The sequence below is a fragment of the Branchiostoma belcheri genome, unplaced genomic scaffold (genome assembly GCF_001625305.1).
Source record: "Branchiostoma belcheri isolate BF01 breed outbred unplaced genomic scaffold, Haploidv18h27 scaffold29, whole genome shotgun sequence".
Taxonomy (NCBI): domain Eukaryota; kingdom Metazoa; phylum Chordata; class Leptocardii; order Amphioxiformes; family Branchiostomatidae; genus Branchiostoma; species Branchiostoma belcheri.
In genome coordinates this window covers 2,968,360-2,991,738 of record NW_017803898.1, presented here as the reverse complement: position 1 = coordinate 2,991,738, position 23,379 = coordinate 2,968,360, and the positions used below count along the sequence as shown (strand labels likewise).

The following is a 23,379-nucleotide window of genomic DNA, read 5'->3' as shown; positions in this document are numbered from 1 at the left end:
AAACGAGGTCCATATTGTCCATGAGCAGAGGTACTCATCTGTCCGTGCGGTAAGCTGTAAACAACCACTTCGGTGTGAAATGGGGGAACTTAGCCGGTACATGGGAGTACTCTGTTGCCATGGCAATAAGAAATGACTCAGATCACTTCCGCTAAATCAGTGCTGGAGAGCTTACTGTAATTTACTTTGAGTTACGTGATGCCAGAACACCCTGAACTTTGGTGATGCCTCAAAGTTGTTGATCTCCTACCTTATTCTTATTTTCCTTCTTTGTACATGATACATTTCTTGGAATTGAAAAATATGAAGGTTCCTGCACTCCTCATCCTCATGAGTTTTTTTTCGACACCATCCCTAAACATATACCGTATTCAGGAAATTACTGGTTGTGCGACACACTAGCTCCCTAAAAATGTGCTTTGAGTCTCTTCAAGAGAAGATAAACATTATAACTATCTTAAAGGCATTTAACATTGCTAGCAATCAGTTAATCATCACCATAATCATTTGAAGCCTTGTTGTGCCAAGACATAGTCCACTCCCTCTCTTCGAGAGCTCCTCTCTTCTAGTCATGTTTTTTTTTTAAATATACATATATATATATTCAGGATATGTACCCCTAAACCCTGCCATGTTATTTAATTTATTCACACATAAGGCAAATTCTTATGACAGATGATCTAACGCTTTCCATCACAAGTTTAAATCCTTCGAACAAATGTTTGAAAAAATAGTATCGACGAACTCGATAGGGAAAAGTTCGACAGCAATACTGACCCGAGTGGATCATCAATCAAAGCATTGCCACCATGACAGAACAATTCATACTGGATTCAGATGTGAAATGACTGTGCAACGTACTTCACCTTTGCCGGAAATTAAATAGAGGTACACAATTTTATAATGGTTTTAAGAGACAGCTAATCAATATTGAAACTTTTTTTTATTTTTAATCTTTCTACAAACTCCATTTTGAAATAGTGTGCCTAGCTGGCAGTGTGTTATCAAGAACACAAAGAACTGCCTACTGCGCCAAAAAAACTACATTGATTCCAGTAGAATATATAAGATTTCAACTTCAGTACATCACTCAAAACTTCTGTCTAACTGTCACGTTTTGACTGATTATAGTATTGTGTAACTTTGTCTTGTCGTTAACAAAGCATTCAATCACACTTTTGGTGACGAGGGGGCTTTTAATGAATGCCATGTTCTGACTGATCGCTGGAATTGTATTATGTCACTTTTTCTTGTCGTTAGCGAGGCATTCAATCACACTTTTGGTGACGAGGGGGCTTTTATGACTGTCATGTTCGACTGATTACTGGTAGTGTATTATGTAACTTTTTCTTGTCGTTAGCGAGGCATTAAGTTACACTTTTGGTGACGAGGTTGGCTTTAAATGATGAGGTTTAAATCGCAAACTGTTGGTGGTGAGACTTTTCGATGCCCCGTGGGGGACACGTTTAGTGAAAATCGTCGGTGGCGAGGGACGGTTTTCGAATTTTAAAAGTCAAAACGAAAAAAAAGGAGTTAAACTGGATTTTCCCTTTTAGATTTGGATTCTGTTATTGACACATTCACACGCCCTAGGGACTCAGTGTTGAATTGAGATAAGCTAGAACGGTACTTATCGTGTATTACATGGGTGTTTAGGGACTTACATTTATCTACTAAGCACCCTTAGGGCCATTAAAAAGAATCACATTCTTACTCCAACGTCTCTTTCTTTGATTGCAATTGACTATATAGTGATTGATAGTATCATTGCAGAGTTCATTCCTTGAAAAGTATTAATAGATGATGGTTAGAAAAATATCACGATAGGGTCATTAACCTGTGGTTATGTTGAAACGATCTTGCATGACATGTGCATAATAATTATTGTGGACGAAGTTACTATTGATGTTTAATAATATTTGTGGCGTGAAAAATCGTGTAAAATTGAGTTTCTATTGGTAATACGATACCTGAGTTCATGTGAAGAAGCATGAAATTAAATAGGTAACGTTATCCAAATATCAATAACACGTAATTGCATATATTCTGTTAAGATCCGGCTAAGCTTTGTTGCATGTATGGTCCAGTTGCATGAAGTAGTTGTTTGGTCCTCGAATTTTCCTAAATGTCCAGTAACTTTTTGTGTTCTTTGCTCTATGTCTTGCCGTATATTTATTTGAACTGTTTTTTTTTACTCCAGGATATTTGTTAAAAGTATTTCTGTGATCGTTCCGAGTACTCTTGCATTTTTTCACACGAGCAGTTGCACAAAAGTTTTTTTTCTTCTATTCCAGGAATTTTCTCGAATGTCCTGAAACTATCTTCGTTCTTTTAATGTACTTTAATGTACATTTTTTCCCGTAAATTTAGCTCTGCTGGCTTTTTTTATTCCTGGAAATTTTTAGAATGTCTTTTTGTGTTCGTTCCGGGGACTCCGGGTATATTTTTTAACATTGTCAAATTTTCTATTTTGGGAATTTTCTCAAACGTCCTGGTACTTCCCGTATTCTTCTCGTGTTCTCAAAGCTGCACAAAGCTATTTCCTAAATTCCTGGAATCGCCATAAGAAGTTTCTAGTGAATCTGTTGAATGTCTTTTTGTGTTCGTTTCGAGTACTCTTCTAAACTGTCAAATTGTCTATTTCTGGAATTCTCTAGAACGTCCTAGAACTTTCTGTATTCTTCCATGAACTATTGCACGATTTGCCATATATTCAGTTGGCTTCTTTTTATTCCCGGAAATTTGTTGAAAGTATTCCTGTATTCGTTTCGAGTACTCTTCAAAGTTTTCATTCCAGGAATTTTCTCGACCTGTCTGTATTCTTCTCGTGTTCCCTCACATGTTTTGCCGTCCGTCCGAGCAGTTGCACAAAGCTATTTCCTGATTCCTGGAATTGCCATAAGAAGTTTCGAGTGAAATCGATATCATAACTGATGCCTTCCCGCCGGGATCGCCCACACCGCTCAGCAGAGCTGCCCGTCTGGCGGGTTTTACTTCCTTCTGACTACCCGCTTAGCAGTTTGCTAAAGGGCAACTAGTGTGGGAATTAGCTCTGTTGTGAAGCTGTGTACTGTGATTTCCAACACAAAACACAAAGGTCAACTAGTGTAGTAGATAGCTAGAAAATACATCTACGTTCTTGGTAGAAGTCGAGAACTATAATTTTTATTTAAAACATTGAACTCGAATTTTTATTGTTCAACCCCTGTATTTTCCAAGATATGAGAATTAATTGTGGGGTCAATAATAAAAGTCTAGCGAAGGGTAAAGCTTGGTAAAGGTGTACTAAAGGGCAGCTAGTGTGGGAATTAGCTCCAAAGTTCTGTTGTGAAGCGTTCTTGTTGTGAAGTTGTGAACTGTCAGAGCCATTCGACTATATTTACTGTTAAACTGCAGTCTTTTCCAAGAAATGAAAATTAATTGTGGTGGTTAATAATACAAGTCTGGCGAAGGTTAAGGCGTATGTGGGCTACAAATGATTGCGTTTTTATTCGAAACATGTTAGGATTTTGTGTGTACCAGAAAATCCAGGTGTACTAGTACGTAAACGAAAATAAAATAAAAAATATTTAGTACATTCTATCATCATCACATTCTACCAAAGGCAATAACATTAGAAGGTAAACCGTGATGTACCCTACTTTAACATCACCCCTAGGAACTTGAAGAATATTCAAAAGTAAGCCTGACTAGAATTTGATGTATTCCATCCTTACATGATTGATTCTTACAGATGAGCTGAAAGGTTTAACCACGTTTGGTTAGGAAGTAAACTAAAAATAATTTTTCTACGTTTTATAAAAGGCAAAAAATCACCTACAGGAACTTGCAGAATATTCAGAAATAAGCCTGACTACAATTTGATTGATTCTTACAGATGAGTTCGCCGGTCTGGCTCGTGGGCGTCTTGGTGCTTCTCACGGCGATGCTGGAGACTCACAAACAAACTTTACTACTATTCTAAGTTAGAGCCTTAAAGTTTGTTGTGTGTAAAATAGGTTAACCACATGTGGGAAGTTAGTACGTAAACTACAAGAAATATTCAGTACATTCTATCATCACCACATTCTGTCAAGACAATAAAATTCTAGCCAAGGGTAAACCATGATGTTTTTGCTCCTCCCGGCTTCGATTTCTTTCATATATTTTGTACTTTACTCTAAAATCAGCCCTTGTAAGTTGTAGGAAGAATATCCCCTTAAAAACTGCCTGGAATTTGATGGATTGAAATTGATTGTTACAGATGAGTTCCCCGGTCTGGCTCGTGGGCGTCTTGGTGCTTCTCACGGCGATGCTGGAGACTGAAGCAGGTCTGAACAAGCTCTCTAAAGAGGACCGGCTGGATCGAAAAAAGAAAACTAAGCCGGAAGAATAAAAACACCACGGTTTACCCTTTACTTTTTTTTGTGCCTTCGATAAAACAAGGAAATCATTTGCGGAAGGTCAACCATTGCGTAGATTGTTGTAATAAAATTCTAACGAAGGGTAAACCATGGTGTACCTCCTGGCTTAGTTTTCTCGGCTTGTATATCTTGTATCCTAAAATCACCCACAAGAACTTGAAGAATATCCCCTTAAAAACTGCCTGGAATTTGATGCATTGAAATTGATTCTTACAGATGAGTTCGCCGGTCTGGCTCGTGGGCGTCTTGGTGCTTCTAGCAGCGATGTTGGAGACTGAAGCAGGTCTGAACAAGCTCTCCAAAGAGAACCGGCTGCATCGAAAAAAGAAAACTAAGCCGGAAGAATTAAAACATCACGGTTTACCCTTTAAATTTGTTGTGCCTTCGATAAAACGTAAGGAAATCATTTACGGAAGATCAACCATTGCGGAGATTGTTGTAATAAAATTCTAACGAAGGGTAAACCATGATGTACCTCCTGGCTTAGTTTTTTCGGCTTATATATCTTGTATCTTACTCTAAAATCACCCACAGGAACTTCAGGAATATTCAGAAATAAGCCTGACTAGAATTTGATTGATTCTTACAGATGAGTTCGCCGGTCTGGCTCGTGGGCGTCTTGGTGCTTCTCACGGCGATGTTGGAGACTGAAGCAGGTCTGAACAAGCTCTCCAAAGAGGACCGGCTGGATTGCTACATCAAGTGTAACCAGTGCAAATTGCTCTTCACTTGGCCCAAGCCCTTCAGCTCGACGGTAAGAGGCTCGGTTTGATTGAGTTTTCCCAGCTTCTTAGGAACTTATGTGGACGCTAAGAACTTACGTGCGTACACTGAGAACTTAGTAATACGTACGTGCTTAAGTTTTACTTCTAGCTACGTTAAAACCAGCAGAAACTTAGATCAATATAATGCACAGTCAACTTTTTTTTCCATTTGCTAGAGAGAGGGTAAAAATGCAGATACAGATATTTTAAGACGATCTGTTTGATTGCGTTTTTCTGGGTTCTTAAGAACTTGCGCGCGCACTGAGAACTTAGTAATCCAAGTTTCACTTGTAGCTACGTCAAAACCAGGAGAAACTTAGATCAATGCACAGGTGACTTTTTTTATTCAAGTTAGTAGGGCGAGCGTAAAAAAGGAAGAAAAATTATAACATCAAAATTTTTAAAAATCAATTATGATAGTAACCTAGCATTTACAAATATTTCTTCTATTGTTAAAATAACACAATTCGCCTAAGATGCAAACTTCGCCGAGTTTTTCGTTGCCAGAAACATACAAACTTTGATAAAAACACATAATGTTTAAGCTGCAAAGACCATTCTTTAAAAGGTCCACTAGACATGTACAGTCAAAACATTTACTTTCTGTTTCATTGGCATTTCTTAGTATATACATAGATGTCAATGTCCATAATTAAAAAAAAAGAGATTAACAAAGATAAGAGATTTCCTTGAAAATAATGAACTACCCTGTGTATTGTGTAAACCACCTTGACCTTTGTGAGCCACTCCAACTCCCCCCATCTGTCTTATTCTTATCCAAGAAAATCAAAGTTCGCAAGGTCATTGCCATACTTTTATTCTAGAAGATAAAGTCAAAACAATTCTTGAAGACTCATTGACGAGTAGCGATACTGGCAGCAATTAGAGCACAAGACAACCGGACAGGGGGCTTGTTACTGGCTTTTATCTAGTTCTTGAGAAATCTCTACCGGCAGTTGAAAGCCGGGCCCACGTCAACTTTCGCCTCCAGCCACTACCAACGCAATTATTTACCAAAAAAAAAAAAACTTATTCAGGGGCATGGAGTTCACTATGGACGTCAAGATCAACGTAAATATTCGACTTGATTGCTCAATGCAAGGCCAATTATTTTTGGCCACTTCTAGGCATAGAGCTAGAGGTACTTAAGTGAGTATATTGTAGTTATGTCAGGAGATGGCGGTGGACCTTTGTTTTGAAGCTTTGTGGATTGTAATCAGACGGAAAGCAACAGTTTGGAAGAGAGTTCCATAATTTGGAGGTCCGGGGAAAGAAGCTGTTGGTGTAAAATGACTTGGAGACAGGCATGTTGACGGTGTATTGATGAGAACTGGAAGAGAACCTAGTGGCACGCTAAAAGGTTCTGAGCGGCGGAACAAGAAGTGCAAGTTCTCCTGAACATCGACCGTACATATTGATTCCATACAGCATGTGGAAGCTGCAACATACTTGGCTTCAACTATCTTCTAGGTAAAGTTTTCTTCAAGTACGTCCAAGAGTATCAAACACATTTCAAAAGGACTGCTGGCTATCGACTTTCCACTTTGAAGAATGTGGATTGCGTATACGACTAACGCCATATTGTTTTTCAACAGCAATTTCCAAGTGAAAATGAGTATTGTCCTGCCCTGTATTTGTTTCTATGTGTGTCCCAGGTGCAATACACTGTCGCAATTTCAATAAATTTTAATATGGTCTCATTTCCTAACTGTTCGTGCGAACGGGAAAACTGGATGAATCAAAGAAATCCATGAAATGTATTTGAAAAAAGCATTTCTAGTACGTAAAACATCGTCATGCGTGTTTTACCTTTTACCTACTACTAGTCCTTTTTTTTTTCACACACAGTCTCCAAAGTGTATTCACTTGGCAGAAGGCGATTGATTTTGGCCGTTACATCATAACAGTTTTGGCCAGTTTATCAGCATTTACGTTTCGCAGAACACCCTTTCGGCAACTGGTCGAAAACTTGGCCTTAAAATCGCATTTATTTTGGCCGTTACATAATCTAAATTTTGCCTGTTTATCAGCGTAAGGTTTCGCAGAACACCCCAGGCAACTGGTCAAAAACTTGGCTTTAAAACCGCATAAAACACAGTAACCAGTTTCTACTCCCTAAGCAACATTTTATCCCCTGGCCTCTTCTTTTTGCCCTGTGGCCAACATCCTATCTAAAGGGTCAACTTTCTTTCCCCGGTCATCCAGCCTCTAGGCGTAACCAGTCATATCTGGGATACAGTAAAACCACTGGGCTCAAATTACTTCATTTTCTTTATCATTGTATAAACATATTGCCGAGGAATCAAGCCAACCAAAGCCATGGTGTAACCAATATCTAGGGCAACGACTTTAAACCTGACGTCAACTGTGGTATATCTATCGCTATCAGTTTCTTCGTAATACGGGTAATACAGAAGTAGAAGTAAGCTTTTTTTTTTGCAATTTTACACCATACACCTACGCCATACACCCACACGCCTTACGTTTTCTGGATCATATCATGGAGGTAAAAAAGAGACTTCCATAGTGTCTCTCTGGGCATAGCTGGAAGCAACGCATCATTTTAGCAGAGATAGACTTCAGTCCGTTTGTCACCTACTCACCTTGGGCTGGCCATTGGAACGCACGAATCAGTACATAGCACAAAATAATAATGCGAAAAGCGTTAAGTTTAGGAAAAAGTAGTCCATTTTAATGTAACACAAATATACGCACCTTACCACAGACTTGGAAATAAAACTCCAAACACGTAGAACTCACTACTAGCTGCAAATCTTTTGCAAAATTCCTCTAGAAGTTTGATGGTGTTTCTAGAAGTCTGTCTTCATTTATACCGACGGGGTCTGTTTGATTTGTAAGGCGGGAAATGATCTGTCAATCATCCACAAGACGTATGCTGATTGGTGCAGTCTTTCTTCCATTGTTATGGCGGGAATCGAGTTGTCAATCATCCACAAGACGTGTGCTGATTGGTGCATTCTTTTTGCCATTCTTATGGCGGGAACTGAACTGTCAATCAACCACAAGACGTATGCTGATTGGTGCATTCTTTTTTCCATCCTTATGGCGGGGACTGATCTGTCAATCTTCCAAAATCTGCATTCTGATTGGTTATAGCTCCCAATACAGAAGTCTGGCTGCATTCTATCTTGTTTTAATGAAAAGTTTATTCTAAATGTCGTGAAGAAATAATAATGTAAATGCGGAAGATATCTACTGTCACATATTAAGTGTCTATACTTATTGTTTAAAGTTTGTAGTTGCCAATGGTTGTAGTGGTTAAAATCTGTATAAAGATCACCTCAGCTTCTCACACGCGGGAACAACCTGTAACGTCAATACTTTCAGTACAAAGGTAGGTGATGGCAACGCTTTCTTATGGCCTCAGGCGATAAGTATATAATATACTTATCATGTAATGTCAGTACGCTGATTGGTTTTATGTATGTATGTATACGTAGACCCATATCCGTGAACGGTCGTAGGGGCACCATGGCAGCCAGCAGCATGTCTGGACTTGCGCCATGATGTTTCAGTAGGCTTATAATCTTGGTGGCGCCTATCTCCTCTCCAAGATTTTGGCTGATACAGACGGGGTTCGCCAGGCCTCCGTCCGGGTGAATGATGTTAATCACCCGTGTGGCTTATACAAGACGGAGGTCGCCAGGCCTCTGTCCGGGTGATTTGAAGTGAATCACCAACTCCATACAGTAGTGTTTGTACCATCGCACACCGGGGCATGCCCCTACTCTTTTTCGAAAGGTGTGGTGGGATGGTTTTATGACCTGTCCTGATTTGATTCTGAAGTTTCGGAGTAAAATGTCATAGTCGGTTGTCCGTACTAATGTTAGAACGTAAATATAATGCCTATTCACTGTCACAGATTTAATGTTTGTATTTGTTTGAAGCTCGTAGTCGCTAAGGGTAAGCTCAGATTCCCGCGCGCGGGAAGTCCTGTAACCCGATATGTATACCAAGGTAGGTGTTAGGATCCCCTTATTATGGCGGGAAGATTCTCCTAATCGTAAACAAGTGTTCTGACTGATTCACTCTTACTGCACGGATTTAAAACTAAAGTCTGGCTGGAACCCTCTTCTATGAGAAGAAATATTTATTCTAGATGACCACTTATATCAGTCAATAACTAAAATAGGTATTTACAGTCACAGATTTTGTGCTTATGATTGTTTGCATGCAGCTCGCAGTTCCCAGTAGTGATCCAAGATTCCCGCGCGCGGGAAGAATTGTAACCTGATATCATAGAATGAGGTTCTGGCGGGAGGGCCTTGTTTTGACGGGCAATACATTGTACATTCTAAGCTAATGCATTGGTCCTCTCGTCGTGCACTGATTTAGATCGATATAAAGTTTTTGTTTTCGTTCTCACACATTGTAAAGGCATTGAAGTAGACGTCCACCAAGGCGGTTCAAGGATTTTGCCTTCTACGTCCACAAGTTCAAACTTTGCAGGGTTCCCACGCTCAGGTCTGTCAACTACAGTTAAGTTTCCTCCTGTATTGATCTCCCCCGAGACAGTCGAGTTCACCACTGACAGGACTTTCATATTTCACAGACCACTTGGCTCTCCTTTCTGTTTTCCGCACGTCAAATTAGCTTGGGTATTGGAGCTGGCGTAAGGCTTATGTTATGAGGAACTTGGTCGATTTGAGTGGTTGTTTTAAAAGGTTAAAGACTTAGACATAATTAGGAAGATTGCCCCGCGACCCAACTTTGTGTGGATGAGTGATCATGTTTTAATGACAGACTGATTGACTACATGAAGTCGTCAGTGGGCCGAATACCAGCTATAGGGAATTACTTTTTGCTCATCTTTAAAGGTCTTACGGAATTAAGAACTCACCAGACATACAAAGACGTACTTAACTTAAAAATTACACGAACACGCAAAAAATGGTGCTTGTTTGAGCTTTCATTGTTCATGAAAAACTAAAATTGGTCTAAACGGCTTTTAACATAGACATTCGTGATACACAGCCTAACACAGCCTCGAGATGTCTCTGTCTAGGAAAGCCTTAGGGAACCATTATCTAGCATTCCCGTGACATTCAGCCAACTTTCTACTTAAGGACTGTTAACATGGCTATTCACAGACTTATCGGGACGCTTTGTTTCAGAATTGCCGGCAGCAGTGCACGAAGTCCAAGGAGACCGGAGACGAGATGTTTCTGTCCGGGAAGGCCTTTAAGGAGTGGGAGGTACAAATTATAATACGTCATGTACAAAAATTGTTTTTTAAGTATAAGCGTACTGTAATTCCTGATTTTATTTGTTCACGGTTCTGTTATGTTCACTGTTTTCACTGTCGCTTCTGTACCGTGAACTTTATTATTACAGTTAAAATAATATCTGGACTTTCTTTTTCCTGCACCTGTTGCCACTGTGAATATATAGAACCATGAATATGTCCATTTTTCTCAGACCATGAACATGAAGTGAATACAGTATTAAAAAATGCACGTATGTTTTTTTAACGTTTTCTTTAAATTTTAGTGTGCCGTCTGCATTATTGACATGTAGTTAGTCTTATTTTGAACGCTCATCTGTGTTGGTACATTGGTGATACATTGACCAATATAAATAGTATTAGTAAGCGTCCTCATATCTCAAGAGTATTATTATTATCATTATCATTTTTATTGTTATTAGGTTTGTCTGATGAGTCTGCAATCGCGGGCCGGACGCAGAAGATAATCCACGTCATCAGACGTCATATCCGGTAATGACGTCATCTGACGTCACATCAGACCAACGGCAACGAGACAACAGTGACGCTCACTTTCCATCATCAGTCAGAATTACTACATTAGTAGTTTTCTTTAAACAACCGTGAACGGATTTTTTTTTTATTTTGGTCCGTGTGGTTTCTTCTGTTTTAGTAGCATTTTGTTGCTAGTTATTTCCAAATGCTAGAAATGACTAGAGAACAGCTGTCAGATAGGCCAAAGGTCCCAGAAAGGTCTTTGAATGTCTGGTATAAGAATATATATTGCCTTAAGGGAGCTAGATGTAAAATTCATTGGAAAAATCATCGATAAAGTGAATACAACAAGGCTTTAACGAAACCGATTTCAGTGGTTCGAATTCTTGTTTGTAATAGGAAATTGAAATAAAAAGACTATAACAATCCAGTAAACACGGTACTAGTGTATTACAAAAAGTAATAATACTGAATTAGCATTTCAGTATCAATATTATGGACTATCCGTATCTAGTGAATGTATACGCAGAATGATCACATCCATCGATAAATATTTATTGTGTTTCATTATTGGTAGGTGGATTATGGTTCTAGGTGACTGCTATCGTATTGACGTACACGCTCATGATCATTTGATAATATTGTAATCATTCGTGTATTTTTTGGTCAAAATGTAGAGATTTTTGCATTCCCATAGCTTACTTACCCCAGTAACATACATAGCGATGCATCATATTAATGAATAAAATGAATGTATTTCTGGCTAAACTGATTCCGTTCTTGAATGTCGTAAGGTATTTGTTCCATGTCCACTATATTCTAAATACGTCGTGTACTATGGAAAGGCATGCTATATGACTTTTCAAACTCCACCCAGGTGAAAAATGTGTACCAGAAGACGGGTTGCCCCTACGGCCTGACAAAAGGACTACGTGGCCAACGTTACCTTATAGATATATTTGGCTTCGAATGAACCCAATTGTTTTAACAAACGAGAAGACATCTCTTTTATGGTACATCCATGCACGCTGAGTTGGATCAATCATCTACTAATCACCGATGTGGTGCCACGGTGTCCAGGTACCCAAGGTAAAGGCTGACATTATCATCGACACGGACCTCAATTGTATCTATTTCCGTTCTGATGTAGCAAGATGTCAGAGTGGAAAATGTCACATGAAAATGCCACGACGTGTGGCTAGGTGTGCGCCAAATGAAAATGATACAAATAATATTTTGTAAGCACTACAACACAAACATCACATTATTTTGCTAAATATGTTGTCCCTGTGACGATTTGTTTTCTAACAAAATCGTCAAGCCATTTCCCTGTAAATTTGATGATGATTCCCCTCGTTCATAAACCGTTAAAAACTGTTGATTTCGTGCATGCAGTGCAGGAATTCAGTATATCCGGCCAGGCATTTCGTTTTTGTGGTATATCAAGTACATGTATAATACACGGTATTATGTACTTGTGACAACGAATAATGACAGAATATATTTACAAAAAAGAGCTGACAGCATCACGAGTGACGAATTATATGGGATGACCCCCTCACAGCACGAATGGAGATGATTCTATTAACCAGGCCAAATAAAAAAGGGCATTTGCAGCAATGATCTGTAGTATCGGTGATAATAAGGCTGATACAAGGCATATATTTCCCATTATGAGGGCCATGCATGCTTTATGGCACCTTTATAAGGGCAATGCGAAACGGTTGTAAAATTGTCGTCAACAGGGAATGAGCCTTTTGACGCTTGTACTGGTAGATTGTGTCGATATTTCAAATATACGCCATTCCTCTAGTGCTGACGCTGCTGCTTTAAATTGTGCCCAAGAAAAAGAAATCAGTCTACTATAATGCACTATAGATGATTCATATTGAATCAACATGTAAAATTCCCAGCTATATTCCAATTTTGAGAAACTTGCATGTGGTAAGCATTTTTCACTAGACGGATCTGCAGTGTCTTAGAAAGTTCGTAGTACTATGAATTGGTCCCAAGAATAAGAAAACAGTCTACTATAATATAGATGTTTCTTAATGTATCAACGTGTGCAAATTTATGAGTTAGAAATGGCAGTACTGTGTGAACACGGTATTTTAAGCGTGACCCCAAACTAAACAAAGAGTGCTCTTTGAGAGAAATTAGAGTCCCGCATGCAAATATTTGTGGGTTCGTGTGGTGTAGCGGCAGAGTGCGCGACTCGGAACTAAGAGTCCCGCGTTCGAGTCCTGACATGCCACCAATCTTGTGCCCTTGTGAAAGGCACTTTACACAGCTTTTCCCTCTTAGCTCAGGTGTAAATAAGTATTGTCCTGTAATGTATTTGTCCCCTGTGTTAATGGCGGCATTAATAGAAGTTGAAGAAACTTGTCGTCACCACGTCCGGTGATTACATGTTGGAATAAAAAAATTAAAAAAAAGAAATGGAAGTACTGTGTGAACACGACATTTCAAGCGTGACCCCGAACTAAGAGTGATCTTTGAGAAATCAGAGTCCCGCATGCAAATATTAAAAGAGTCGGCCTGCACTACAGGGGTGTTTTCAATCATGTGACCATGTACTTTGTCCCCAGAGGACTTTGTATGTAGCAGTGGCCAAAACACTCAGGTGATCGAATTGTTATTGTCTTAATTATAAGTCCCATAAGTCCCCAACGTCTTGCTGTAAAAATAATAAACATTGGTCAAATTAACTGGGAAATACATGAGCTGGATCTTGAATTAGAATTTTTGTAGGTTATGAAATGTAATTATACGACCGACAAAAATATCTGATTCGTATACCAGCATAACTATTTGGCCAATTTCTACTGTTTTAAAACCAACGTGCTGGATTTAGTTATTGACTACGTGTTGACGATTTTGACTTATTTTGTGGCACATAGGAATCACCTCTAGGGCATAACACCATTACACAATTAGTACAAGCTGCGTTAGGTTAGATCAGACTGATAGTCTAAGCTTAACTTCTCACAGACCTCTTATTCAAAACGAGCCAACCTAGTAGAATACTAGTGGGGCTCAATTGACCCAGTAAAAGATAAGTAGTCTGACCTCGAGAAAAAAAGTTGTTCAACGGGTTACACAAAACTCACCATTTTGTTACCTCGGCACAGCAGGAAAAGGTAGGCGTTTTTTTTCGCTGCTCTTTGTCTGGTGTTTGTCTGTACGTTAGTCAAGGTTCTGCCATCTGAAATGTTTCTATGTAGTATCAGCTAAATGTATAATGTTAACAAACAGTATTTACTTTCCTGTGGTAGACATACAAAATGTATGCAGCGTATATGTAATACCGGAAGTGTTTCGGCCATCCATGCATTGAAATATCAGATAAAACGTTACAGCAGTTACCAAGACTGCAAAAACACATTGTGCATCAAATTTACAACGCATACAAAAGGATTTCAATGCCTTCTTTCTTATTTTTGTTATGTTTGTCCCTAATAATATAGGAATAACAATGGACGAGACTGTGTCCATATGTCTGGCCGTGTTAGCCAGTTTCGCCGTGTCCATGGGTCTTTTCGCCGCAGCGCCCAAAATCCTGAGCCGCCTGTCAACACAATACAGACTCCTGGGACCACAGAAACGGGCGCTGACTGACCATGAGTGAGCCACGAGTCTTACGCTACGTTTGTAGTAGTAGTAGCAGTAGCAGTAGCAGTAGTAGTAGTAGTAGTAGTAGTAGTAGTAGTAGTAGTTAGTAGTAGTAGCAGTAGTAGTAGTAGCAGCTATATATAGTAGCAGAAGTGGTAGCAGTAGTGGTAGTAGTAGTAGCAGTAATATTACTAATACTAGTAGTAGCAGTAGTAGTAGTAGTAGTAGCTATATATAGTAGCAGTAGTGGTAGTAGTAGTAGCAGTAATATTACTAGTACTAGTAGTAGCAGTAGTAGTAATAGTATTAGTAGTAGTAGCTATATATAGTAGCAGTAGTGGTAGAAGTAGTGGTAGTAGAAGTAGTAGCAGTAGTATCACTAGTACTAGTAGTAGCAGCAGTAGGTAATTATTTCCTAAACCATTTTCTTTCGTGCTCAGATTCAAGTCAGTACTCGTCAACATAGTGCTGGGGTCAGTCGGGGTTTATGTGTTCTTATTCGACCCAGAGGTTTACCCAAGACGTGTTAGGTGCGTTGTTATTCATTTCTAGAATATAACGTAACAATAACATAACATAACATAACATAACATAACATAACATAACATAACATAACATAACATAACATAGCATAACATAATGTAACACAACATAACATAACATAACAGACGTTGGCTCAGTGACAAGTTTTGAACTCAGTATTTTTTCTAATTAATGTTGGCTTTCTAATCACTAAACAAACCACTGCTACAACTACATACTAGGTACAACTGCTTACTACTGCGACATGGAGTAGCCGGCTACCTGGGTTACACAATTGCAGGTAGGATACTTTTCATAATGTTTCTTTAAGCATTTAAATGGATATATAAAAGATACTAAATTCAAGCACGGGTCATTAGAGTATGATTTGAAGGTAACTTGCGGTTAAAGTTGAAAGATTATTTCCAAACCTTATCTTTCACATTAATCAAACAAAATAGCACTCAAGTCCTTGTTCAGGAGGGTTTTATCAAAAAATTGTGCCAATTTCCGGATCTTTTACAACGTAAGTACTCTGCACGAATTCTATAAAATTTAATGTACAGGTATATCGGTTATTAGCATTAAACACTACGTCTAATTTCCAGACGCGTTTCTACTAGTGCGGTACAGACTACACGACACCAACGTGTTCCTGATCCATCACGTTGTGGGGACGCTCTGTGGGCTGGCTGGAACGGTAGTACTACTAGTATTATTAATGGTGATTTGTAGTTTTGTAAGTTGTACATTCGCCCAAACTTGTAGACAGCATGAAAGCATAACTATACAACCATATGTCCATATTCTCTCTCCCTCCCCCCTCTCTCCCTTTCTCTCTCTATATTAAACTTACAAACCAAGAATTCTGTAAATATATTATATAGAATGTAGATAGATTAATAGATGGATGATTAGGAAATGTTAACTCTTTATCTTTTTTCTCTCTCTCTTATATAATTTTAGAGAGGTATCACTTATGATGATTATTGCTCTCAAGCCGTACTATCTAATCCCTGTTCTCCAGATTTACACCTCAGTTCCGTGGATCATGTCAACATTTCTGTACTACGAAGCGTCCAACCCATTCGTACATTTCAGGTACTGCAACCTTATCTACACATAGTCATTGATTATACCAGCTAGGAAATAGAATTCTATCATTTTATTTTGTTGTGTCTATGTTTTTTTTTCTGTAATGTTTAGAACATCACAATTATAACTGACCAAGACCAACACATATAATTATTGTTTCAAGTAGGTAGTAACTTTTCTCTGAATAGATCTACTGAATCCGGGGAAAAATGTCTATTTCTATGTTCCTTTCGGTAATGTTTGAAAATTACAACAATGACTGACGTAGACCAAAACGACGGTTAAAAAGTTAAATTATTGAGTTAACGCAAACAAGTTGCTATTGGGTTTTAAAATGTCACTCAACAAGAATCCCTTTCATTATTAATAAACAAATACCTTCTCGTTCTTTCCCTACAGAGCTATATTAAGCGCACTTGGGATGAAGAAGACCAGACTTTACATAGTAAACGGCCTGATGATGATAGCAGTGTTTTTCCTGTGCCGAGTTGCCATCATTCCTGTATACTGGCGAACCGTCTACTTGCTCTACATCGACGGTTCTTTCCCACAGATAGACACTTTTGTGTACTATCTAATGATCTACGGGAGGCTGTTTTTTGATGTACTGAATGTTTATTGGTTCTCACTAATGATGAGGGCAGCCTTTGCCATATTTGTGTGGCCTAAACTTGACGCTAAAATACAAGACTAAGATAGAAACCATCTATTTCTGTATCCATCCCTTTTAGCACAATAAATACAACCATGAAGGACAGTGTTGTTTCTCTTGGTGGTTATTGTATAGCCAACGTGTTACTTTGGTTAGTTAGATGTTTATCAAAATTGTACCAGAATCATAACGTTACTGCGATCTGCACAGCTTTTATTTCAGGGAGGGGGGGGGGGTCAATCGCATGACTATGTTATTGTTGGCCAACTGGGTAAATGTACTTTGTCCCCATGAGGACTTTTAATGTAGCAGTGGCCCAAACACTCAGGCAATCGCATTGTTTTTGTCTTAAGCGTCACTTGTCTTCAACGCATTGTTGTAAAAATAGTAGGCATTGGTCAAATGGACGAAATAATCTATGAGATCGCTATTGAATTAGAATTCATTTTTGTAGGTTTTAATTTGTAATCATACAGCAGACTAAAGTCTCTGTCTATCTGGCCAGTTTCTACTATTTTACAATGCTGCATGTTAGAGTCAGTTAGAGACTGCCTGTTGACGGTTTTAACCCCGAGGGCATACCACACAATTAGTACAAGCTGCGTCAGGTTAGATCAGACTGATAGTCTAAGCTTAACGTACCCACACTGGGCTCTTATTTAAAAGCCAGCCGAGTCAGCCGAGTGGAACGGCTAGAGGGGCTTAATTGTCCCAGTTACAGATAAGTAGCCTGACCCTAGCCTCTACCAGGCTTCTGGAGGCGGCTGAAAAGAGTAAAAAATCGGCAAAATAGAGAGATGACATGCCAGGGGAGCTCTCGGTAGCGGCAAACTGTTCTATCCAGCAGACCAAACTCCCCTGGCATGTTCTTTCTCTCCATTCGTCCAATTTATACTCTTTCCAGCCGCCTCCCGAAGCCTCGAAGAGGCTAGGGTCAGGCTACTCGGCTAGAGGGGCTTAATTGACCCAGTTGAAGAAAAGTAGCCTGACCTCGAGAAAAAGTTGTCGAACGGGTCACACAAGACTCACCATTTTGTTACCTCGGCTGCAGCAAAAGGTAGGCATTTTTTTTGCTCTTAGCATATTTAAACTCTTTTGCCTAGGTTATAGTCACTTGAAATTTTTCTTTTTAGTATGCTAAATGTATAATGTTACCGAACAGTATGTCCTGTGGTTGGTAGACATGCAAAATGTATGCAACGTGTCACTGGAAGTGTTTCGGCCATTCATATCAGACAAAACATTACAGCAGTTACCAAGACTACGTAAACTGGTTTTCGAGACAGGACACATCGTCTATGAAACTTACAAAGCATACAAAATGACCCTGTAACGTTAATGTCTTATTTTGGTTCGTCGTTTTTTGACCCATATAGGAAGAACAATGGACGAGACTGTGTCCATATGTCTGGCCGTGTTAGCCAGTTTTGTCGTGTCGATGGGCCTTTTCGCCGCGGCGCCAAAAATTCTGGGCCGTCTGTCAAAACAGTACAGCCTACTGGGACCACAGAAACGGGCGCAAACTAACCAAGAGTGAGCCATGAGTCTTACGCTACGTTTGTATTAGTAGTAGTGGTAGGCTGGTTTATTAGATCTTAGCAAAAGATATACATGCCTCCTGGCAGCCGTGGAGGCTGGATTGTGAGGCCATTTCCAAAGGTGTCAGTCTAAAAAAGATTATACATTTACACTTATGATCGTTACAATACAATAAAATGTTAAGATTTGCTTGTTCAACATTAAAAATCTTGAAAGTTTATCCCAGACTTAGGTGTCCAGTCATTTTGTTGGGTGAGTTGTAGGGGCCGTATAGCAAGTTCTGTGCACGATACAGTCCCTTTGTGTTTACGATTGTCATGGTGGGAGACAATAAGTATATTACAGGGCTAGGGAGGTAGTTAGGTACATGCATATTCATATGAACTATTTTCATACATTTTCTTATACATACTCAGATTCAAATCAGCCATCGTCAACTTAGTGCTGGGGTCAATCGGGGTTTATGTGCTCTTCTTTGAACCAGAAGTTTACCCAAGACGTGTCAGGTACGTTGTTATTCTTTTCAAGAATATAACGTAACGTAAAATAACATATCCTAACATAACTACATTATATTATCCTACTAGATAACGATGAATTTTTATCTCAGTCGTTTTATGTATATTTCCAATCACTAAACGCACCACCGTTCTAAATACTAGGTACAACTGCTTACTACTGAGGCATGGAGTAGCCGGTTACCTGGGCTACACTATTGCAGGTGGGATACCAATTACTGTTTAATTGTTCAAGTATTATCGTAATGGGGATAGATAACTTGAAATAAAGATGCTAAATATTAGCACAGATCATCAATGTATAATACGTCGGTATTTGGTGGTTAAGATTCAAAGATTATTTCTAAATGTTTTCACTGTAATTAAACAAAACAGCACTTAAAGTAATTTCCAAGGAAAAGTTAGATTTTCCTTGTAAGATTCATGTAAGAATCATGTAAGATTTCTGGGTACCCTTGATAAACTTTAGGTGTACGGTGCAAAATGTGTTCTACAATGAATTCTTTAAAGTATAATATACAGGTACCTCTAATCTTTAAAATCGGATATCAACACGTCAACAACTTGAAATTGTATATCTTAACATCTTATTCTGCAGACGCGTTTCTGATGTTGCGGTACCGACTACACGACACGAACGTGTTTCTGATCCATCACGTGGTTGGGACGCTTTGCGGACTCGCAGGAACGGTACGCAACAGATGACAGAAAATTATTGAAAAGATTTTGAGTAGATAGACAATTAGATGGAATTATTTGCATACCCTCCTTCCTCTCTCTTTCTCTCTCACTTTCTCCAGATCCGACCTCTATACAGAGAAGAACTTTATTGCATGAAAATTGTACATGGTACAATGTATGGCAAACTACATAAAGAAAGTAAAAACAATAAAATAAATGTGCTGAATAAGACCTAATGTCGAATAAAACCTAACATATCTTAATTACTCAAACAATAAGGGATAGCATAGGTCTTTTAAAAAGTGTTACAATCGAATAGGCTAATCACAAGTTTTGGTATTTTTCTAATAGCAAAGCATTCTTTTATACATTTACCTATTTTGCGTTGTGGGGACCTTTACGTATAAATATATATTCGAATCTGTCTCCAACATCGAGACTCTTGAAATCTGTTGTACATGATTCGAGAAATGTATATGGGGTTAAGTTAAATACATAAGTATAAAATGTATTCGTAGATGACTAGTATCAGCTGTTGATTGTGATCCGTGATAACTGTTCCTGAATTCCTGTTCTCCAGATTCACACCTCAGTCCCGTGGATCATGTCAACATTTCTGTACTACGAAGCGTCAAGTCCTTTCGTGAATTTTAGGTACTGGTAGCGTTTGAAACGATATGTTAAAACGATAAGTTAACAGAGGTTTATAAGTACAAACATAATTAAAAAAATGAAGCAATAACTCCAGAATATATAAATGAATTTAAAATGTTTTACAATGTTACACAACAAGGTAGTTTTTTTTTTTCATTTACTATCTTTTCGTTCCGTTGTCTGCAGAGCTATATTAAGCGCACTGGGGCTGAAGAAGACCAGACTGTACGTAGTAAACGGACTGATGATGATAGCTGTGTTCTTCCTGTGCCGAGTGGCGATAATTCCCGTGTACTGGCGAACAGTCTACACTCTTTACACCGACGGGTCATTTCCGCAGATTGACAGTTTTGTGTACTACTTAATGATCTACGGGAGGCTGTTTTTTGACGTATTGAATGTTTATTGGTTTTCACTAATGATGAGGACCGCCTTTGCCATATTTGTGTGGCCTAAAAGTGACACTAAAATACAAGACTGACAGTTTTGTGTACTACCTGATGATCTATGGGAGGGTATTTGTTTGACGCACTGAATGTCTATTGGTTCTCACAGCTATCTAGTCTTATACACACACTCCTTCAGTTAACTATCTCCAATTGTTCATGATATCCAATTTTAATCTAATATGTAAGCAGAGTATGAAAACGCATTAGTACATAGTTGATCCCTGGATGAAGAGGATATTAAATAAAAAAAATATTAAATGTGTGTTGACATTTGTTTTGTAACTAATGTAACTGATGGCATGCATGGCCTGGATGTTTTTCTCTGTCGTGATTGTCTAGCCTAGTTTTACGCTGTTACCTTGCCCTTTTTTTCATTTGCAGACAAGAATGTCTGCCGGTGGATTTGAAACAAATATTATCAATTATCATGTCATAACTATGGCAACATTCAGGTTAACATTCAGATCTTCAATAACGTCGAGCTACAAATAACGTTAAAATCCTCTGGGTTAAAATTTTAATTGCTTCCCAGATTTTTGAAGCAACCAATTATCCTAGTATGAAGAATGTTGATATCTCTTTAGTTTGTTACTCAAAATAGTATTTTTAATGGTATCTAGGAAATGGCCCATATATTTGGCCCATGTTTTGGAATCTCGGCAAGACATGCAGGTTAACATTCTATCTTCAATGATGATGTGCTACAAAAAACGTTAAAATCCACTGGGTTTCGATTGTAGTTGCTACCCAGATCTTTGAAGCAACCAATTATCCTGTGAAGAATGTTGATATCTGTTCCATGCAACTCAAAATAGCATTTCAAGTGTTATCTTGGGAAGGGTATATTTGGAATCTTTGCCAGACATCGAAGACTTCTAGAGACTGACTGGCGACGTTTCGCGTGGTTGCACAGAAAACTTTGTTATTGATTTAAGCTTTCGCCCACAAGGAGACTCTCCATTCCACTGTGGAACAGAGATTGGGATGTTTTGCCCTTTTAACTCGGCTAACGAAATCAACTGAGACTCGCAATAGAGGCCAGGCGAAAGGGCGGATGGAGCAAAATTGCTCCTGATATTGGTTTTTGCCCTTCGGTTCTTCCTACGCTCTGCGATTCTTTCATTTGTTCCGTTTTTATTGCCCCCGCATTGTTCAAGAATATCACGACAGAAACCTATGAAATTCAAAGGATATATACCTTTAAGTTTATTGAGTAACAAATGTTGACATTGCTGGTCTGGAACTTATTCTATGGTGCATTGTAGTCAATGCATGTTGCAAGATACATCATGAAATAGCTATGCATTTGGATTACCAGTCACACTTTTTTTTTGCAGAAGTTTAAGTTAGGTTGTTTCTATGTTGAACTTGCCCTTGTTAACTGTTTTTTCACGTTATTGTAGTAAATGTTGTAGGCAACTGCACTATTTTGTAATCTGGATTCAAATCTATAGATCCAGTGTGTAAAGGTTTAACACCCGTTTGGACTCGACAGTGAGGGATTGCACTCCTGATCGGTTAGTGAGGTAAAGTCAGCATCCCAGTGTGTGAGTGAGCTTCATGCTTGTGCCTCAGACTTCAAACATCTGCATGTAAAATAACCCAACACACTTGTGAGAAAAAAAATGTATGCCTTAAGCTAAGGCAGTGTCTTTGTTATCAAATGGAGCCGTAGCGAAGCTGCATTTTTGTGTCGGTTCTTGAAAAACCATTGCACTTTGAGTGAAGAGTAAGAAGGAAGAGAAAATAATTGAATGTTGTTGAAATGTATTATATTTATTCTTCAATTCAGGCCCCCTGGCCCACATTACATACAAGAGCAGACAAACAAAAATTGAGACATGGTAACAAACACAACGAAAATCAAACTTGAGAGCTGAGTCAAGCCGTAGCGAAGCAGCATTGCATTACTAGTACAAATAGTTTAAAACGATACATGTTGCAAGAAAAGTATAAAAAGGAAAGAGTCGATGTCTTTGAGTAATACTTCATCGATGTCTTTGAGTAATTATTCTAAGCGAAATGACTTAAGATTTTCTTGCGAGTTGACATAAGTTACATAATAATGGGGTTTTGTAATAAATTCCATTTGATAGTATGGATAATATCATGTCCTAAAATCAAGATGTTATAAGAGAGCCCCGTAAGTCTTGTCGTTAGATATAGGCTTACGCGTGATTTCTTCTTCGACTTCTTTGGCTTCTTCACTTCTGCTTAAGCTAATGATAGAAAAAGAAAGAAAACAAAACATTGGAATCATACTTAAGCAATAAATAAGAATATTTGACTGAAATATCATTTCCTGCAGCCAGTGTATAAGAAAAGTTGATATGATTTAATGAGCAGAAATAATTCGACATATTCATATTTACCTTAACTTTTTCCTTCGCATATTCACGACATAAAATACCACCATGATGCACCCCTGTAAAAAATACAAACGGATTTTGAAAATTTCTAAACAAAGCCATAGTAACACAATAAAGGGTACCAAGAAAACTAACAGCATTAATGAACAATCATATGTCACATAATAGGCTACTAGTAGGCAATAATATAGTATAATACCTGTAGTAAACACACTCCTGACATACTTGTAGAGGCCCAGGGGAACCCAATTTTATCCATGAGCACGCCGCCGACTGTAGAGCCTATAAGGTATCTAAAAACGTAAAAGGCTAATTAACATCCTATCAATCACTATTCTAACCACTCACTCACTCTCACCCACTCACTCTCACTCACTCACACACTCACTCACTCACACTCAC

At 38.6% G+C, this 23,379-nt stretch overlaps 3 protein-coding genes and 1 long non-coding RNA gene across 4 annotated transcripts in view; 3 read left to right on the top strand and 1 right to left on the bottom strand.

The window, feature by feature from the left end:
- The window catches only part of LOC109472998, a 54,423-nt gene extending 43,209 nt beyond the window's left edge, over positions 1 to 11,214 (top strand). The window contains exons 24-26 of the mRNA XM_019772868.1: positions 4,993 to 5,157; positions 10,303 to 10,383; positions 10,835 to 11,214. Of these exons, the coding sequence (XP_019628427.1) occupies positions 4,993 to 5,157; positions 10,303 to 10,383; positions 10,835 to 10,879 (291 nt within the window). The 3' untranslated portion in view covers positions 10,880 to 11,214. The remainder of the gene's footprint in view (positions 1 to 4,992; positions 5,158 to 10,302; positions 10,384 to 10,834) is intronic.
- Positions 11,215 to 14,344: 3,130 nt separating this feature from the next.
- LOC109472989 (transmembrane protein 56-A-like) lies at positions 14,345 to 16,983 on the top strand. The gene is made up of 6 exons (XM_019772853.1): positions 14,345 to 14,510; positions 14,939 to 15,028; positions 15,263 to 15,321; positions 15,629 to 15,720; positions 16,048 to 16,121; positions 16,515 to 16,983. The coding sequence occupies exons 1-6, from the start codon at positions 14,362 to 14,364 to the stop codon at positions 16,807 to 16,809; spliced, it is 759 nt and encodes a 252-aa protein (XP_019628412.1). The 5' UTR covers positions 14,345 to 14,361; the 3' UTR covers positions 16,810 to 16,983.
- Positions 16,984 to 18,151: 1,168 nt separating this feature from the next.
- On the top strand, positions 18,152 to 20,640 carry LOC109472984 (transmembrane protein 56-B-like). The gene is made up of 6 exons (XM_019772847.1): positions 18,152 to 18,300; positions 18,723 to 18,812; positions 18,969 to 19,027; positions 19,423 to 19,514; positions 20,086 to 20,159; positions 20,346 to 20,640. The coding sequence occupies exons 1-6, from the start codon at positions 18,152 to 18,154 to the stop codon at positions 20,638 to 20,640; spliced, it is 759 nt and encodes a 252-aa protein (XP_019628406.1).
- Positions 20,641 to 22,395: 1,755 nt separating this feature from the next.
- On the bottom strand, positions 22,396 to 23,261 carry LOC109472991. The gene is made up of 3 exons (XR_002140395.1): positions 23,177 to 23,261; positions 22,981 to 23,033; positions 22,396 to 22,827 (listed from the first exon to the last, which is right to left on the bottom strand). It is a non-coding gene; the product is annotated as an uncharacterized LOC109472991 (long non-coding RNA).
- Positions 23,262 to 23,379: the final 118 nt, after the last annotated feature.

Coding starts and splice junctions, on each gene's coding strand:
- LOC109472989 (XM_019772853.1), top strand. CDS start 14,362: ATGGACGAGACTGTGTCCATATGTCTGGCCGTGTTAGCCAGTTTCGCC. Junction 15,029..15,262: donor GTTTACCCAAGACGTGTTAG/GTGCGTTGTTAT, acceptor ACTACATACTAG/GTACAACTGCTTACTACTGC. Junction 15,322..15,628: donor CCTGGGTTACACAATTGCAG/GTAGGATACTTT, acceptor TCTAATTTCCAG/ACGCGTTTCTACTAGTGCGG.
- LOC109472984 (XM_019772847.1), top strand. CDS start 18,152: ATGGACGAGACTGTGTCCATATGTCTGGCCGTGTTAGCCAGTTTTGTC. Junction 18,301..18,722: donor CGGGCGCAAACTAACCAAGA/GTGAGCCATGAG, acceptor ATACATACTCAG/ATTCAAATCAGCCATCGTCA. Junction 20,160..20,345: donor AGTCCTTTCGTGAATTTTAG/GTACTGGTAGCG, acceptor CGTTGTCTGCAG/AGCTATATTAAGCGCACTGG.